Here is a 19,081-nt window from a genome sequence, read left to right as displayed (position 1 = left end):
CCCACAGGACACTCTGAGGGACACAGCTGAATGCCTTCTCAAAGTCCACAAAACACATGTAGACTGGTTGGGTAAACTCCCATGCACCCTCAAATATCCTTGAGAGGATAAAGAGCCGAGGTTCAACCATCGGAGAGACTCTCCTTTCCAGCACCCTGGCATAGACTTTCCCAGGGAGGCTGAGGAGTGTGATTTCCCTATAGTTGGAACACACCCTCCGGTTGCCCTTCTTAAAGACGGGAGATAAGCGAGTCGCCCCCTCGTCCCCAGACTCTGCTTCCTCCACGGAAGACGTGGGGGTGGGATTAAGGAGTTTCTCAAAGTATTCCTTCCACCGCCCAACAATACTCCCAGTCGAAGTCACAGCGCTCCACTCCACACAGTGCAGGTAGAACATTGTTTTCCCCTCCTGAGTCCTTTGATAGTTTGCCAGAATGGTAAATGGTAAATGGCCTGTATTTGTATAGCGCTTTACTAGTCCCTAAGGACCCCAAAGCGCTTTACACATCCAGTCATCCACCCATTCACACACACATTCACACACTGGTGATGGCAAGCTACATTGTAGCCACAGCCACCCTGGGGGGCACTGACAGAGGCATCTCTTCGAGGCAGTCTGAAAGTCTTTTTCCATGGCCTATCCGAACCTCTTCCACACTCGAGTTTTTGCTTCAGCCACTGCCCGATCTGTGTTCTGCTTTGCCTTGGGTTAACACCACGACAGGCACGAGCCACCTTGTGGATGCAGCGGCTTCGGCAATAGAGGTGACTCAATGTCCCAAGTCCCCCCCGGAATGCTGTTGAAACTCTTCCCGAGGTGTGTGTTGACAGGCTTTCCAAGCATACCCTCACCATATGTTTAGGTGGGCCAGATCTGTTATGTAATAATAATAATAATAATAATAATAATAATAATAATTGATGATGATGATGATGATGATGATGATGATGATAATAATAATAATAATAATAATAACATTAATAATGATAATGTGTCTCTGTTACTATCATAAGTAATTATCCTCATAATAACACAGATATTCAGTATTTTTTTGTGTCTGTGAATGAAAGAAGAGAACAAAAAACATGCTGAAAACACAGAGTGAGCTGCAATTGGTTTTATCAGGGCCTTGTGATGTTAAGCAACCATTCCTTGTGCAAACTTTAATTTTTCAGAGGCAAGTTGCCACCAGTCATTTAAATGATATTACTAAAGAGCTACACCATGGACAGAGGCTTCTTGCGTAATGGTGATTCTCAGAAGCAAAAGTAAACCAGGAAAACACGAGGTCAATCAGTGCATGTGCTGCAGTTAAGACACTCCTTGGTTGAAATCCAAAAGTGAAATTGGTCCAAAATTTTGCTTTCAAAGTATTTGGAATAATTTAGTCAGATAAAGATCGTAAGATATGACAGCAAAGTCATCACAGCTCAACAGGTAGCTGCCAGGGCTACTGTCAGATTTGCAGATGAAGCATGCTTCTTGAAGATGTTACCTGTACATTAGTAGACACAATCAGGACTAAGTACACAATAATAACTGTGTAAAACTTTTTTTTTGTTTTGTTCGTTTTAACCTGCATGTTATACTTCATATTAACATATTAAAAATACACTGTAAGTGATAACACTTTGGATGATGTAATAATATACATGAGATATAATTGTGAACATTTCTCATTTAAACCATTTAAAAAATAGTAAAAAAGTTATTCAGTTTTACATTTGATTTCAGGTCTATGGATTCTTATGAAAATTAAACTTAGGTTTATAGACATCTGTCTGAGGAAGTGATTGCTCATCTGATTTAGTGTCAATACTCTTGAAAACCTTTTGATTGCTTTATGCTTTTTTAGGGTTTTTTTCACCAGCAGTTTACTTTGAGTATATTCATATACACGATGTAGCTCTACAGACAGATTAGCCATGTTAGATAATGGAAAAGTAGATGAAAGGAATTTCTTTAGTCATAATCTGCATTGTATTCACACATTTATTGGTCACTTGTTTGTAAGGTACAAACATAGGATTGTAAAGTCTGATTGTGTATAGACATACACGAGTCAAGTTCCCAATCAAAAGTATGAAACATCTGTCGATCTATCGCAGTCATGATAGAAAAAACCCCATCGTGGCATTTTAAAATGATCATGCCATAATTTACAGAGGTACAGTAGAAGATCTACCGGTAGCGAAACACTATTTAAAACAGAGCACCATATGACAAAAAACAACAAACAAAAAGAATACAAAACTCTTTCCAACTAATCTGTTTGCAAAGTGATATCGAAAAAACAAACAAACAACAATCCTCATACAATATACCTCACCTTTCACCCTATTTTGCCCCACATTAAAAATCACTATTCCTTACACACCAAAATTAGGGAAATAAAGAGTTTAATCGTATGGCTATTACATGAACTGTGCCTCAGATGGAATAACAAACAAACTTAATGGTTCTTTGGATTAAGAAATGGCTAAATTAATTTAATCTCAATCTGCGGTTTTCAAAATCCACCACTGCTCGACCAGGAGCGTTGGAGATGCATACAATCCTTGTGGTGAGCCCTAAGCGTTTATCTTTCTGCAAGATTCACTCCCTTGGCTTATGGTGACGCCTGACCAGCCTTGCCCGCCTTGCCCGCCTCTTCATTCCAGCTGAAAAAGACGAAGCAGAGCGAACAAAATTTATTAAGAAGATAAAGGCTGTGAATGCATCAGCAAGTAATTATACTGTTACCTGGAGCTTTCCTGGCAGCAGCAAATCTACCTCCTTCTGCGAATTTAAGAGATAATATGGTTAGTTTGTATATTAGAGATATACAGACAAGTATGTCACAAAATTAAAGTCAAAGCACTTACCTTTAATGATTCTGCTAATTCTCTCAGACTCCTCATCAATCAGACTTGGGTCTCCGTGGATTGTAGTGATCCTGGAAAAGTCTGGGCCTGAACGTTTGAAACAAAACCATTACATCTAAAATCCAAAATCATGTTCTGAGTCAAATCAGTTTTTAAAAAGGCTTCATAATTACTTTCCCACCTTGAGGTATCCACTTGCACTGAATATAGATTTATAATCATGATCATTTTAAGGAACAAAGGAAATGAAACATTTGAAATAAACCTATTTGGTATAAAGTGTTTATGGGAGGACACATTACCCTCAATGATCTGAGGCTCGTTCGCCGTGGTGTGTCTGGCTCCACCTTCAGACCGGCAGCGGAGAAGGGTGTTGAAAGTCATTTAACGACTTAGCAACTGTACAAGTACTGACTGACAAATGGACAGACTGACAGGCACATACACCCCATAAAACACCTCCTCCGCCACCACCAACACAGAGTCAAGCACACATGGGTAAGCTTATGAACATACACAAATTGCACACAGACGCACAGTACCATTAGCCCAAGAAATGAGCTGCAAGACACCAGGAAAACAGCTGAAAGATCACCTGCTCCTGTACCCAAAAGACAATGGCCCAGTGGTCTGATAATATAATAATATAATTTGCACACTGCACAATTCTTACACATACATGCCACAACATAGAGGATGTGCAACCTCCCCTAAGAAACAACAACATCTATACTAGGATGGAATTGGATGTCTATCCAGCAGATGGATTGCAAAAATGAACCTATGTTCCTTGCATGCTTGCCAAAGATTGTCGTCATATTCTGTGAAATCCCATGAACCAGGCTGTTAAACAGGGCTTTCCGAGCAGTACATATCTGGCTGTCCCGGACACAAACAAACACAAAAACAATAAAGAGCAGTTTGATGTATCCAGTCCGAAATGAGGACTAATTCATTTTTGGGTAAATCTTGCTCCAATCAACACTTGTCCGTCTTTTGGGTACCTCAGTCATGAGCCTCACTGCTGAGTTAATTGCTAACTCCTCTCTCCTTTAGTGTTTTTCTTGTATGTTTGATCTCTAGTTCCAACCTCAAATTATGATCCAGCCATCTAAACCTTCATCAAACAACACCTCCCACCTGTCTGTTTAGTTTGTTGATTATGTTGATTAGTCTGTTGAAGGATCACATTTCCTTCCAACTTGACAAGACACTTGTAGCTCAGTTCCTGTGATCTCTGTCAGGATTTAAGTTTGTCAGGATTTAAGTTTGCCATTGTTCACCCCGTCAAACACAGCAGTCATGGATGCTTTCACAAATCTGAGAAACTGAGATGACAGGTTCCAGCAGCAATGGCGGCTTTGGCTGCCACTTAGCCAGCCAGAGAAGGACTGGATGTAAACGATCCACATCACTGGTTTGCTTCTACCGGCAGTCAAAATCCAAACTTCAGGCCTTACAATAAAATAAATTGATGAAGACCATGGCTGAACAACTGTGCTCAAAAGAGCCAAGTCACTGCATGTGCTTTACAATCCCTTCTCTCTTCTAATGGTCATCATTGTTCTTAAGAAATACAGTATACACCATAGAGGAAGTGAGAGTAGTTACTGAAGATGAGGCATTCACAAAAGGATCAACTCAAGACAAAGAATGGTGCAAACCAGGAAAACAGTATCTGACTTAGTAGCTGATCACCACACAAAAATGCGATTAAAGGTGAAATTAAATCTGCATTAAATGAGAGTGACACACAGTGGCTAATATCATCATGCAGATCTGTTAAAAGGTGCATGAATGCTCTAAGATTAATGCTACTACAGTCTTCAAATCAGTAAACATGCAAAGGAAACTCACCTGTGCTGCCATCTCCACCAACACTGGCACCTGTGATTCAAGGCAACATCATCAAATCTGTTCCAAAAACTTTGTGAGCTTCAAATTTGATCATCTATGATGGAAAATGAATGATATAAGCATTTTTGACGAAAATTACCATCAATAACTCTTGTAACTTTGGCAATGGAAGGCTGTCCCTCAATGACCCTGGTGACTTTGGTCTGTGTAGGGTTTCCTTCAATGACCCTGGTGCCTTTGGCCTGTGTAGGGTTCCCTTTGATGACCCTGGTCACTTTGGAAGCTGCAGAGTCCCGTTCTATGACTCTGGTGACTTCTGTAACTGTAGGGTCCTCTTTGATGATCTTGGTAGTAATTGAAAAGTTCGTTTTGATGTCTTCAAAAAGTGAAGGGTCCCCTTCGATTACTCTTTTTATGGTAGTGATAGATGGTTCCACTGAAATAACCCTGGTAACATTGCGGATCACCGTTGAGTCAGGAACTGTAGAGAGGGAAAGGTAATTTCAGCATCGGTCAAGAATGTAGGGAATAAGGGTGTAACTCCCTCAAATTCTTTATTATGGAGGAGTCTGAAGGCACATTATGTGTAGTTTTCCAAGCAGATAAGAACATGTATTCAAACCAAGAAGATGGCATGAGCATGGTAAGTGATTGCAGCACTGAAAAAAAGGAGGCCTTAATCAATCCTGCTCTTACACACTTTGAGAAATAATCAGGTCTGTATGAGAATTTTTCATTTTTTTCTTTAGTTGGTTTAGAGTGTTTCAGCTTTAAAAACTACTGGTTTAAATTATAATAAATGAGATGTGAGCATCTGGCAAAATATCCCCATCTAACCCCAGAACCTTCCCCAAGAAACGTTTGCCAAAAATATCACTTTTTGTCTGTGTGTGTGTGTGTGTGTGTGTGACAGTATATGTACAAGAGCCAGCTGAAAGGTGAAAGATTTCCATTTTTATCAGAAGGCTGATCTTTGGCCTGAGGTTGCTTGATAAGTGCCCTTTTTAGTAATCAGAGCCTAGATCATGTCCAGTAGCAGTTTTTGATACAGGCGACACGGGCGGTTGCCCGGAGCGGCATCGTGGTGGGAGGCGGCATCACGGGCATCGGCAAAAAAAAAAAAAAAAAATGCTCGTACTCATGCTGCCCCGACGTCATGCCAGCGCATACTGGGGATGGCATAGGCACCGATCGGTTTTCTATCGCCCATTTGCTGGGAGTAAGGGCGCCCTCCGTTTGCGAGGTGCGCCTGCTGCTTGCGGCACAGAGAGGAGAGGGCGGGGCGGCGGGGGATTCTCTGGCTGGCTGGAGCAGCATCTAATAACCAACTCGCAAAATAAAATAAAAATAATAACAAACTAACAAGCACGAAAACACCAGGCATTATGATACAGACTTATAATTTGCGCCGATGTTTTTTCTAAATTCTGTATGCGAGAAGTGAGCGCGAGAGCCCTCGGTGCGCCTGCTCGCTGCTGAAGTCAAAGTAAACTTTATTGTCATCTCCGCTACATATAGTACAGTATATAGAGAGACGAGACGACGAGGCTCCAGTTACAGCAGTGCAAGTAAACAAACAATATATATAAGAAGAGTAAGAAAATAAATATACACTTTAAGACTCGGGGTAAAGGGATCAATAACAATTTAAAATTTATATTTTATAGTTTGATGATTTAAAGTCTCACACACAACCCGTCGAAAGGGGAGGAGAGCCCTGCTGCTTCCAAATAGAGCACATTTCATTCATAATGTTGTAAATCCAAGCCCATTATGTATTCATGATTTGAATCCTGGGTTGTGCGAAATCCCAGAAATACACCCTAGACAAAGTGAATCTGTGAACTAAGGTGTAGGTCTATCAGGTTATGTTGTGGTGATCCTCGAGTTGGGGGATGGGTGTTCATACTGGAGTACAAAATTAAAACTAAGATGGGCAAGAAAAGTTCAAAGCCATCATGTCTTCAGTTTAGAAAAAAGAGAAAAGAAGAGGAGGAGAAACGAGCAAAAGATACAGGTAAGCAGATGTGTGATTGGATAATGGCAGGTCATCCTGAAACAATCAGAATCAGAATATTTTATTAATCCCTAAGGAAATTATGTGGGTTACAGTTGCTCCATGAAGAAATGGTAAAAATAGTAACAGACTAAACTCCAAACAATACATTATGTTACAGATTTTAATATTAATTAGTCATTGTCAATTGTTGATTTGTTCTGTTCTCATTGTATGACGAATTATGATGGCTGTTTGGTAGCCGTTTGCATACTATGCATACTGTCTCTCTCTTCATATGTGTGTGTGTGTGTGTGTGTGTGTGTGTGTGTTTCTCTGGTGAAATTCAGTATGTGATTTTATAAATACTTCAAGAATGATAAAGTATTTCGCTTACGTAGCTTAGTATGAGGAATAGTTAGGATTCTCTACCCAGATGAGTAATCGCACATCAATTGTATAATCACTGTAAAGTTGTATTTTTAGATTTAGTTATTGTAGCCCTTAAATCTTATGAACATGGTTTCTTAAAAGATGAAATGAAAATCCCCTTGAGATCTGAAAAACCCTTTGTTTTCTGAACCCACCCAGCAAAGCAATGACCTCTACATAAGTATTACCACAAAGGGTCCAAGCAAAGACTGATTTTTCCTTCTTATATTCATTTGTTTGATTAAAAAACATACAAATATAACAACAAATAATATGTCTTAAGACCTACAATCCCTGTCTAATATACGGGTAAGTGTGTCCAGACTTTTAACTGGTACGTACTTACTCCTCTGAGAAACCTCCTATGAGACATGAATTATTAATGTGGTTGCAAGACAGATTTCACTTTATGCATATTTGTATTGTTGAGCAAAGAATATGCATTTGTTTTAAAGGAATGTCTGTTATTTATGATCACTGCAGATTGTAAATCAAATAAGTGCAGACTCAAGTCCTTTGTGTAGTTAGCTGTAGGTCTTACCTTCAACAAAATGAGTAGTTGTTGTGATAGTCCTTTCTGTGAAGTAATAAAATTAGTTTTAGGTTCCTGCTCAGGCAAAAATATCTAAACATAATACAGTGATAGTGATATTATGGGAACTTACTGATGAAGGTGAGCGGGATCTCAGTGTAAGAAAATCCAGAGACAAACTACAAAACAAAAAGCATAACAGAATGAAAGCTTCAAAAGTCAACCAGTGAAACCTCTACACAAATACACAGACAGGGTTTCCCCTTCACTACCTTTATCTGAATGTACTTAATCAGCTTCCTCAGGAGGATCAGGAGGTCCTGACGGCCCACAGGAAGGTCTGTAAGTAAGACGCGTCACATTTAATATATATCAAACAAACAGAATGCAACCAGGCATACAGGTGAACACACAGCACACGTTCTTACCCCCTGGATAAAGAACATTCTTCACTATATGGATCACACCGTTTGTTGCCATCAAGTCACTGTGTGGCACATCCACAGAGTTGACATGGATAGAGCTGTCTACCTGGTAAAACCAAACACAATTAAACGTTACCTTCACACAAATTTAAGAATATTTAGGTCATTTAAGAAGAATGCAGTGTGAGAGCTGGGAATTCCATTTATTAACGTTACTAATATCCTACAATTGTCCAACATGCAAAACTGAGGCAACTCACACTTTGAGCTGAGTTTGAAAAGTTTTTCTGCCCATGGGCTGAATTTTAAACATTAATCTAAGAATGATTTCATTAGTTTCATTAGCTGATACATCTGAAATTAACACTCTATGACATTCCCAGAAGGATTTAGAAACTCGTTGCTGGCTTTTTTATTAAGAAAAAGAAAAAACCCTCTAAAAGATGACATACAGATTTAACTTGCAGGTTCTTGCCCTGGAAGGTTTTGAGCAGATTGGTAACTCCTCCCTCTAATCCTCCATTGATGAAGGTACCATTACTGAAGTGGTACAGCAGGATGTTTCTCAGAACAGTTAGATCACCTGTCGGCGTCAATACGAAGGAATTATAATTCATATTTTACACAATGTTAAACAATGATTTTTCTAATTTCTGCATCAAATAGTTCCCAATTAGATGAAGATACCTTGACAGCATTGCTGGGTTTTTCAAAAGATAAGTGCATATGTGCTCACTGCAGTGGGGTACTCACTTTTGAGCAGAGCCATGTCTTCCTTGCTGAGGTCGACAAAGGCATCGTCCGTTGGTGCAAAGACGGTGTAAGAGCCTTCCTGCTTTAACAGATCATACAGACCTGCTGTTTCCATTAACGACAGGAATTTCCTACATTCATTCAAATAACAGAAAGAAAAGAATAAAATCAGGGATGCAGGAATAAAATAGGAACAATATTTAAGAGCAATGTACAGTTTAAGTATACAATAATCGGTTAGTGGAAATCAGGTGATTTTAATGATCCACTGGAAGTATATATTTTAACCACAGTCTTAGTGTTGTGGTTCAGACAGAAAGAAATTTATATTCTATATTTGTGTATTTGCACAAGCAAAATGGCTCTAACTGCAATAACACAATGAATATCAGAACAGATAAAAAAAGGTTTCTCTTTTAAGCCGGGAGGATTATAGTGTTAGCAGTGAAGTTCAGGCAGATGGTTTGAATGAGATTTGCATTCTCGTGTGGTCCCACTGAGTCACAGATTTGTTTTCCTCAGTTCTTCATTACCAACCTTTACTGGTGCCTTTAATTACACAGTGAGAAATGTTCTGCTGAAAGTGCATCATCAACAGCATCAGAAAAAGATGTTTTATTACGCACACAAGCAATGTGCGATCACTGTTTCCATCCCCACTACTGGAGATAAAATTTTTACTTGACTCAAAGAGAAATCATTTTCAGCAACAAGTATTTTAGAATAATACTTTGCTCTTACTTGAAACGTCCGTCAGCAATCAGGAGCTCATAGATAGTTTTCTCAGGTGGTTTGATTAGAGACCTCACAGAATGGAGCATCCCATTGCTCCCCTCCTTACTGCCACGCACCATACATGTGTTTTCTATGCACACAGCCTGTCAAAAAAGGAGCATTCATAAAGTTAAGCCACAGGTTTAAAATTCACTGTACAAATCTGGTAACCATTTGCTTGTGTGGAGGAAGGCTGTAAGCCTTTCTTTTTTTGACTGTCATCAATCAGAACAAGACAATGTTTCTGTGGAGAAATTAAACCCAGCTGACTCTAATATGCTATCTGGTCAAGCAGAAACACACTTCATCTGCCAAAAGCTGGAGTAATTAGATGTTTACAGATTTTTAAAGTCAGCAACAATATACCACACACTTGGTAAGGCTCACATAAATCAGACACACACACACACACACACACACACACACACACACACACACACACACACACACACAGAATTCTCACAGTGCGGTAAATGAAGACTCGTAGCAGTTTGCCAGCGATTGTTTCCAGCGTCTGTTCGTTGTAAAGCTCACTCAGTTTCATTTTTATCTTCAAGATGTGGTTTTCCAAAATGAGTCTCAGCATGTTTGTGTCCATTGACATCACTTCACCTGACAGAGAGAAATGTCAGAGATTTAAATAAGATGGATAGTTTTAGATCCTGATTAAATAAGGCAAAATGCCTTGCAATTTAAAAGTGTGGCATATGTTATAATATTTTTGGTTTGTAAAAGACAAAATATTATAACCACAAAAAAGTGCTACTTTTCTATAGATAAGAACATGTTTCAACTCACTAGTGAAGGCACTGTTGAAAGGAGCTAGGAGGGTGTACTCTGTCTTTGGACCCAGGGATTCAGCTAAGCCCAGCTCAGACAACTTACTGCTGAAAGTGCTCTGGGAGGTTTCCAGTAACGATTTCACTTCCTTGGCTGACATGAACAATACAAAAAAGATATGCCTGTGACCCATTAAAAGGAAGACGCCAAACGATTTAAACAACTTCAAAATGTGTTTGTACCTGAGTCTGGGATCAGCATCTGGTCTATCAGGTGGATGACGCCATTGGTTGCTACAATGTCCTTCTTCAGGACCATCTTGATGCCGTTCACAGTCAGACTGTCACCGTCACAGCCAATCTCTATGCTGCTGCCTTCTGCAGTCTCATACATGGATCCTACCATGATTGCTTCTGCACACTGGACACTCTTTAACAGGTGGTAGTTCACCAGGGCTGACAAGGTTGGTCAAAGTGTGAAAGAGGCAAAATTAATTACATTTAATTGAGTAATTAAATAAACATAAACACAAGTTGAACATAGGTTTGCAACTCAAATTACACACTTAAAGTATCTAATTATTATGTGAAGCTTGTGCTGTGATGTGTTATTCAGGAATTACAGGTACGCAGATGAATCAAACATCAATGTTCTCTGTGCTCATTATTCACATTTAGGCATGTATTTATGCCACAGCTGAGCCCGACTATCAAGCTAAGCCAACAAATTTAGCCTGCAAAAGCAATGCATTAGAAACACAAGCAAAATTTGAATTGTATTTTATTCCAAGAAGAAACCTGTCACTGACTTCATGCCTGTATTCATGACTCAGCAAATAAGCAGATAAGCTGTTTTTTGTGTGGTTTTTGGATTTGTCAATCCAAAAACAAGTTCAAAGTTCAAAGTCCACTTCATACCAATTTGTCTGCGGGCCTACTATGAGCTGTGTGAAGCTGCCACACATGCTCATAGTAGCTCATAGTAGCTCATAGTAGTAGTGGCCCTTTTTTAGCATATTTACCAGGCCACAGGAACAATGTGAAAATGTTAAGGTTGTACTTTATGCTCTCATTAAGGCATCACATTTTTACTGTACCTTTAACAACAGCTGGGTCTTCCATGATATTCTCCAAGTAGTCTGGGTTCATTTTGTTAAAGGCGTCATTAGTTGGAGCAAACAAAGTGTATTGGCCAGGCTCACCCAGCTTGTCCATCACATTGGAAGCTAATGCGATAGCCTGGGGAAAAAGACACGACGTAAACATTTTTCTAAGAATCAGATGCTATAATGAGTTGGATAAAAGTTACTGTTTGTTAATGGTGAACTGTACAACTGTAAACTTTTTTGAGAATAGTTTCATACACTAAAAGAGGAAAGGTCTTCATTGAGCTCCAAGTGATCCTTGATGGTGTTCCCCACGGCCTTGATTACCCGATCGATGACGTGCACCACACCATTTGTGGCCAGCTGGTTAGCATGGAGAATCCTGACACAGTTCACTGTAACAACCTTAGGAAGTGAATATTTTATGAAGATAAAACAATCAATGGCTTAATTGACTCTTATAGATATAATTGTAATAATCATGCAGCGTTGCGCTTGTCTACACCGTTCATAAACTGACCCCATTTGGGTAGTGGTTGAAGTGCAGACCCTCTTCATTGTACATGGAACTGACAGTCATGCCATTCTTCATGTCTTTGGTGAGGACACGGTGGTTTACCATGTGGTAATGCAGAGCGTTGTAGAGTTCAATGTTCACATTGTTCTCTAGTGCAGATCGTTGAGCCTTTAAAAATCACAGTGTTAGTTTCATCAAAGTATAACTGTGTTTGAGCAGACATTATTGTAAATGCATTTCTCTCTAAGGTTTTAAACACAGGTTTACTCACAGGGTCCAGCTCATCCCAGGCATCATTACTAGGTGCAAACAAGGTGAAGGCGCCTTTTCCCTCAATTTCTTTTCTCAGTTTAGAGACTTCAGCATATTGCTGTGTGGTTGTAGCCTTGACAAAGCCCAGTGTACCATACACATGGTCAATGGGAGCCACTGGTGGTGAGGTTGAGAGTTGTGAGAAACCAGAGGAAATATTCATATCGAATATATTGTAATTTTTAGTTGATTTTGAATGAATCTGTTGAGCCATCCACCTACCTGCAGTGCATCCTTTCATACCCTCGAGTTTCATATAACCTGGACAGCATTCATATACAACCATCCTGCCAAAAACATTAAAAGAGCAGTGAGTTATTCAATAAGTAGATAATCATTAAAAACATAGATTAATTTAATCCAGATATAAAATGTCAAAAATAAATAACTTAATTGTTCAGGGTTGTGCATCTTTATCATATAAATTTCAAACGGAGCAAGAGTCTACATGACTCTAACACAAGGTGATGAACTGAAACAAAACTATACCATCTCAACAAACTAAAATAAATGAGTCATTGAAAAAAAACCTGTGCAGCTGTGAGATAATGAGGAGCCCTGGGAATGAGGGCATTGAAAACAACAAATGAGGAAGTAACTCTTGACACTGGCTGACCTGAACACCACATAGTAAACTTATGAAAAAGTTTGACATGAATTAAACATAAAAAAAAAAACTGTCAAAAAACCAACAAGTTAAGCAGACTGGAAAGGAGAAAAAAACATTTACATGGTTTGTGTTTCCACAAGAAAAGTGACAAAGAGCTCAAAAAGTCCCAACAGGAGGTTAATCGAGAAAAATTTGGTGACTGGGAAGATCTCTAGTAACTTTTTTTCTGTCTTAAAAAGAAGAAAGAAAAAAATTACAGGATCATGTGTAAGCACTATTATCAAAAAACAAACTGTTATCTGTTACATTTTTATGGACAACTCTAAGTTACTTAGTTTCCTCTCTTCTGTGTGGTAGACTGCTATCAGACGTCTCACTTGTCAAGTTGAATTCTGTAGTCTGTAAATTTTCCAGAAAACATTCTCACAGATTTTCATTCTTTAATTTCACTTCTAAAAAAACAGACGGGGTGTCTTCATTTAGATTTTAGGTGGAAATAAAGGCTTATCAAAACTTGTAAAAGCGTAACTCAAAGAACTGTGTCATGAACCCTGGGTCTGGTGACCCAGGGTTCATGAGCGTTTGTGGACTGTTTTTTTTTTATGGGTTTGTGTCGTGCTTGTGTCCCTCTTTTCCATGTTTGTGTGTATAGGCATTTGTGTGTGTGTGTGTGTGTGTGTGTGTGTGTGTGTGTGTGTGTGTGTGTGTATCTGGAAGGCCGGTTTACAGGCACCATCAGGCCTGGTGAGTGTGTCCCCGCCAGCAGGCTGGCCACACCCGAGGAGGATGATGGCACGCACCTGCTGCTGATCAGCCTCGTCTGGGGGAGCTACTTAGAAGAGTGGCTGAGCTTCCCATGGATGCTGGATCGTTGCAAGACTTCCCGTCAGTTTCCCAGCAAGTCAGTTGAAAGGGTGAGTCTATCATAACTGTGGGCTTTCTAACTGCCTCTGTGATTTCTCCAAGAGGATTGCAGAGACAAGAGGGCAGCGAGCACGTTGTATGGAAGCACAAAGGGAGCAGAGACACAGAGCACGGACACTGGGGAACGCACATGGGGAACGCACACGGGGATTGATTGTCATGTTATTATTCACTGCACTGTAAATACACGCACTGTCTGCATTCAAGAGTCCTGTGTTTGGGTCCTACTTTCCCCATTCCATGACAAAATGCAAGATAAGCACCAGATAAGCTGTGCTCATAACAGGGGCTCAGCTGGCACTCTTTTGCATTGGCATGAATGAAAGAATGAGGTGTGAGAAGGCTAATATAATGAGACACAGGACAGTACTGTAGCTCTAATGTGAGAAGTTTTACTGAGAACAAACAAACCATAGATGGTTTGACAGCATTTGATTAGGATTAGTCCCCAGTTAACGAACATTTTCTAAGACAAACTAGGAAGTGAATAACCTGTACTGGGGTTTAATTTGAAACACTTCCTGAGTTTTCAGCTCCGGAAATTAGTTTCGACTTTTTCTTTGAGCTAATTACACTTTCATTACATTTTGCAGAACTTGAGGTTTTCCTTCCTTTTTCTCATGGAAACATTGTGTTTCCATATGTTCACATTAGTTTTTCATGATTTACAGTAAACCAGTCTATCAATAGTTTGCTTTCTATTCAGGAATCACCAGTATTGATAAATTACGCCAAAGCACTACTTTTTTACAAAATAGCTTACTGCAAGTACACCAACCTCAACCATAGCTGCTAACTGCATAAAATGTAACATAAAAATGTAATTCTTACAAACAAACAAGCAAGTAACACAACCATAGTCAGTATGCAAGTAGATTCAAGTCCCCTCAACTGAAAACCTCATTCTCATACACACACAAGCACACATGTGCATGTACACACACACTTTCTACAAAGATTCACGCTTGGCAAAGCTAATCCATTTAATTAGTATTTGTGTGTTTATAGAAAAACGTCTCTGTGTGTGTTTGATTCTGCTGAATGTGTTGAATTAATCATTTTGTGCAAAGAGGCATGTTGCTTAAAGAGCAATCCCTCTTTGCCTTGACACTAATTTCAGTAATATAAAATACATAAATACCCCTCCACGACTGGCCGTCAGGAAGGTATGAAGTCATTGCTCCCCAGCTACGCTCTGACAGGATAATAGATTCAACAGAGACCTGAAACAAAATTAGCCAGTGCACTGTAGCCAAGCCCCTGGTTGTATCACAGCATGAAACAACTCAATGTGGCTTCCAGATGAGCAGATGTGCAAATATGGGGCTTTGGTGCACGCATACACGCGCACGCACGCACGCACGCACACACACACACACACACAGTATTCATACAAAGACTTTAGGTGGGGTTTTCTGGCACCAGATAAAGACATTGGAGTGTTTTTTTTTTAATCCTCTGTAATCACTAATGAACAGTCTCTGTTCCATCCTCATCCGTCTGGTCTTAATATTGTGTAGAAGGGCTTTTTTTGTATAGATGGGTGTGGACTTCCTCTAAATTTATATATCTTTAAGAATCTGACTTTTACAGTGGTTTGTTATAAAGTCCACTTCATTTTAATCACACATCCTGTGCTTCCAGCAAATAGTTTTCTTTAACAGAAAAAACGTTTCTTTCATCCAACAGCTCAATTCAAATGAAATCCTCAAAAGATCCTATGGTACCATTATATCAAGAGAAACATGAGCAATTCCCAAACTATGTTAGGTTAATAGTTAATACTTTTAGGTTGGTATAGTGACCTGAAACTACACATGCTTTTAACCAGCGGTGTAAGATCAAAGTTTAGTTTTGGAAATATGTTCAGGATGCTCAACAGCAACAAAACCATTTGAAAAAGATTAAACGTGAAAGTGTGTGACTGACCCACTAGCACTGGAAAAGAACAAAACAACAAAACAGGGTATCTCTCTGGGTGATCCAATCTATCACCAGTGGTGCACTACAAAGTGAGACAGATAAGAGGAGAATATACTGAACACTTCCAGCTGTTTAGCAAAGTGCTTTCTGTGGGAAAAACTTACTTATCTTTGATGTAGATTTTGCTGTTTGTAACACTAACTATTTGCATGAACTAACAAATTAAGTTATAAACCAGAAAAAAGTTAAATGCATTGAAATTTATTTTTTCGGCTAACAAAATCCTATTTTAGAAATTGTTTAATTTAAACATTTTAAATATGCCATATTCACATTACATAAAGATCTGACAAAAATAACTTGTAAATAGCCTAATGGGACTTGGTAGTGATGTAACGATGAGGCCAAGCAATTGTGTTTCTTATCTTAGAAACCCCTACTAGCTTCTTGTAATCTACTGTCACATGTTTTGACCAGTAATTCCTGGTTGTTTTCATGTCTACTACTGTACTGTTTTGGGAGAAAATGACTCACCCCTGAGCTCACACCCCATTTTCAGCCTTATCGATACCGCAACAGGTGCTCCAGTTGACTGCATGACTGAAAACAGATGGTTGTATGTCTACATGTGTGTTCTTGTGTGTGCATGTGGGCTAACGACAGAGACTAAGTGTGTATGTTATTTTCTGCTGCTGCTGCACTTAAGTATACCAGAACAGCTCCAACTAAGCCTTACACTCCTTTAGGTGCGTTTCATGTAATATTGTATGAAATTATTTTGCAGGAAATAACCTAAATAAATAAATCCACCACAAGCACCCTAAAGTTTGGTTTCTTATTATTTTCATAAATGCACAAAGACATTACTCGTTTGAACCATGCAACTTCATTTTAAAGCGAAGGTTAAGAGGAGAAAGCGAGATGCTGTAGGTTCAGATAAACTGAGGTACAAGTCTGAGGGTGCAGAAAGGGTTTGGTCAAACATATTGGGCCTCTGCTGATAGATGGGTGATGAAGCTGGGTGTGGTTTGCACTTTTGATCAGACCAGTCTAATTCAGTGCAAGTAATGATAAAAAGCTGTGCTAATTAGATCCATTCGGTCTTTCTGTAAACACTTACGTATTCTTGCCACAGATGCTGCGTTTGTACCAATTCCTGCATGTGCTGAAGTACTTCTTCTTGGTCCCTGTGACTTGCTGCAAAGCACACACATTGGGTCTGTAAGAGAGGAGAGGGAGGAGAGGGTGAGGTGGGAGTAACAAAAGAACGTAAGGAACAGGATCAGGAGGAAGGTCGGGATATGGAACTGTACGAGCGTAGCAGGGGGAAGGAAGGCGACAAGGATAGACAAGTTGAAGAAAAAGACCATGAGAAGATGTGGGGAGGTGTGTATGTATGAAATGGAAAAGAATGCATGGCAGAAAAAAGCAATTTACACATATCAATATGCAATATTTATGTTAATAAGACATTATATGGACAAAAGTACTGGGTCACCGACAAATGACGAGTACAGGAGCTGCTCACTCATGGAAACTGATAAGCATGAAGCTCCTTGAGCACACTTTCTGTGCTGATGTTAATGTCAGAGGAGGTTTAGAGCTGTGCAGTCATCAGAGTGTTGGCAGCTTTTAAACACTAAGAGCTGCAGGACAGGAATCACATCAACTCTGCTACTTCATGGCTGAGTTGATGTGGTTCCTAATTGCTTCCACTTTACAAATATACCACTTACAGTTCATTGTGGTATTTCTAGGATGGAAGAAACTTCATGAGCTGACTTGTTGCAATGCTGTCGTCTTAACACAGTACCATACTTGGATTCAGTGAGTTCTTAGCAACAACCTTTCCCATTCACAAATGTTTGCGAGGACAGGCTGTGTGAGTAGCTGCTTGATTTTATACACCAAACGCTTGAATTTAAAGTTAAAGGGGTGTGGTCCAGTACTTTTGTCCATATGGTGTATTACGTAAAACCAAAATTTGATGCATGTGCATTTTTTGTCTGTTTTGTGGGTTTTTTTTTCAAGTTAGCAGACATTTATTTCAGCAAGTAATAATGGTGCTTTATTAATCAAGCAGACAAAACACTAATGTACAGTATCTGCTACAGTAATGTGCGTCGCAAGTGTACTTACAGTAAGGTCAAAACCACCCAAGAGGCGGAACTAATTATTTGGTTCATTTTGGCATCAGTCTTAATCCAAAATATGATTTTAAAGAAGATTCATCTTATTCAATTTACATGTGAATTTTAAATTACATTAATTACATAATTAATAAATACACAATTAATAATATTTGGAATATTTCAATAAGAAATACACTAGAAAAATTTTAGAAAGGGTTATTTCTTACAGTATTTGGATTTCTCTGGACTTCAGTTGTTGATTTTTGCATGTTAAATATGTTGACGATCAAGCGAAATTTCCTATTTTTCATCAATATGACTGATCTGTTCATGAAACTGTAGTGCTCAGTAAGATTTAAAACCATATTAAAAATTGACGTAGTCTAACCTTTTACAAATGCTACAGTTTATTGCCAGATCATACAATTTATGTTCTTACACCTGCAAACAAGGTGATAGGAAAAATACTAAGTCTACCTACCCTTGATCCCTGGCCCGTATGCGGCTATGGGTGACTATCTTGTCATAAGCTGAAAAAGCTGTGGTCTCCAGACTGCAGAAGGCCACCAACACTAAGGTCACCACCAGAAGCCGATGCATCCTGTGAAGTTATCAGTCCTCAGTGCTGCAAGGGCTCAAACACACACTGCTCTTGTCTTTCAAGTGCACACATACACACACGCACGCACACACAAGCAGGAGTCCCCAGAAACAGGATATGTGGGAACACAAATGAGAGAGGGAGCTTTTATATGAACAAGCTTCTCTCTAACACACCCACTCCCTTTTTAGTTCTTCACTGTCTGTTCCATACCACTATATCCTTCTCCCACCCGCATACACCCTTCTATTCAGTCGAAATCCTTCCTCCACCACTAACTCTCCTCCTCCCTCATGTTTGTATGAATTTTGCATGAATTTGCAGACCACCGTCACATCCCAGAGCACCGAGGGAACCCTGTACTTCAAACTTTACGTTGCTGTACAAGCTGCAGTGCCCGCCTGTCTCCAAACTGTGAATTGTGTTTAAAGTATGCAAACCAGTGATGATTTGATCATTGTATGTAAAATATTAGAGGATTAGTTTTTTCTGAGGCTAACACCCACAGAATTTGCACTGCAATCAAAAAAGATGCCAATGAAG

The 19,081-nt window shown here is 39.4% G+C and overlaps 1 protein-coding gene across 2 annotated transcripts; it reads right to left on the bottom strand.

Annotated features, from left to right (window-relative positions):
- Positions 1-1,786: 1,786 nt before the first annotated feature.
- postna (periostin, osteoblast specific factor a) lies at positions 1,787-18,732 on the bottom strand. Of its 2 annotated transcripts, XM_084942508.1 has the most exons (23): positions 18,419-18,732; positions 16,926-17,024; positions 12,571-12,635; positions 12,308-12,465; positions 12,040-12,204; positions 11,778-11,924; positions 11,511-11,652; positions 10,657-10,869; positions 10,433-10,567; positions 10,098-10,246; positions 9,602-9,738; positions 8,861-8,991; positions 8,560-8,690; positions 8,111-8,213; positions 7,955-8,022; positions 7,816-7,861; positions 7,692-7,727; positions 4,862-5,203; positions 4,723-4,752; positions 3,168-3,212; positions 2,866-2,952; positions 2,744-2,779; positions 1,787-2,661 (listed from the first exon to the last, which is right to left on the bottom strand). In XM_084942508.1, the coding sequence occupies exons 1-23, from the start codon at positions 18,535-18,537 to the stop codon at positions 2,597-2,599; spliced, it is 2,649 nt and encodes an 882-aa protein (XP_084798634.1). In that variant the 5' UTR covers positions 18,538-18,732; the 3' UTR covers positions 1,787-2,596. The 2 variants fall into 2 exon arrangements, with proteins under 2 accessions (XP_084798634.1, XP_084798635.1); XM_084942509.1 differs by lacking the exon at positions 3,168-3,212 and having other exon boundaries at positions 1,788-2,661.
- Between the last annotated feature and the right edge of the window lie 349 nt (positions 18,733-19,081).

Source organism: Perissodus microlepis, chromosome 10 (assembly GCF_051167445.1).
Source record: "Perissodus microlepis isolate ML-2025 ecotype Zambia chromosome 10, ASM5116744v1, whole genome shotgun sequence".
Classification (NCBI taxonomy): domain Eukaryota; kingdom Metazoa; phylum Chordata; class Actinopteri; order Cichliformes; family Cichlidae; genus Perissodus; species Perissodus microlepis.
This window is presented reverse-complemented; position numbering and strand designations above follow the sequence as displayed.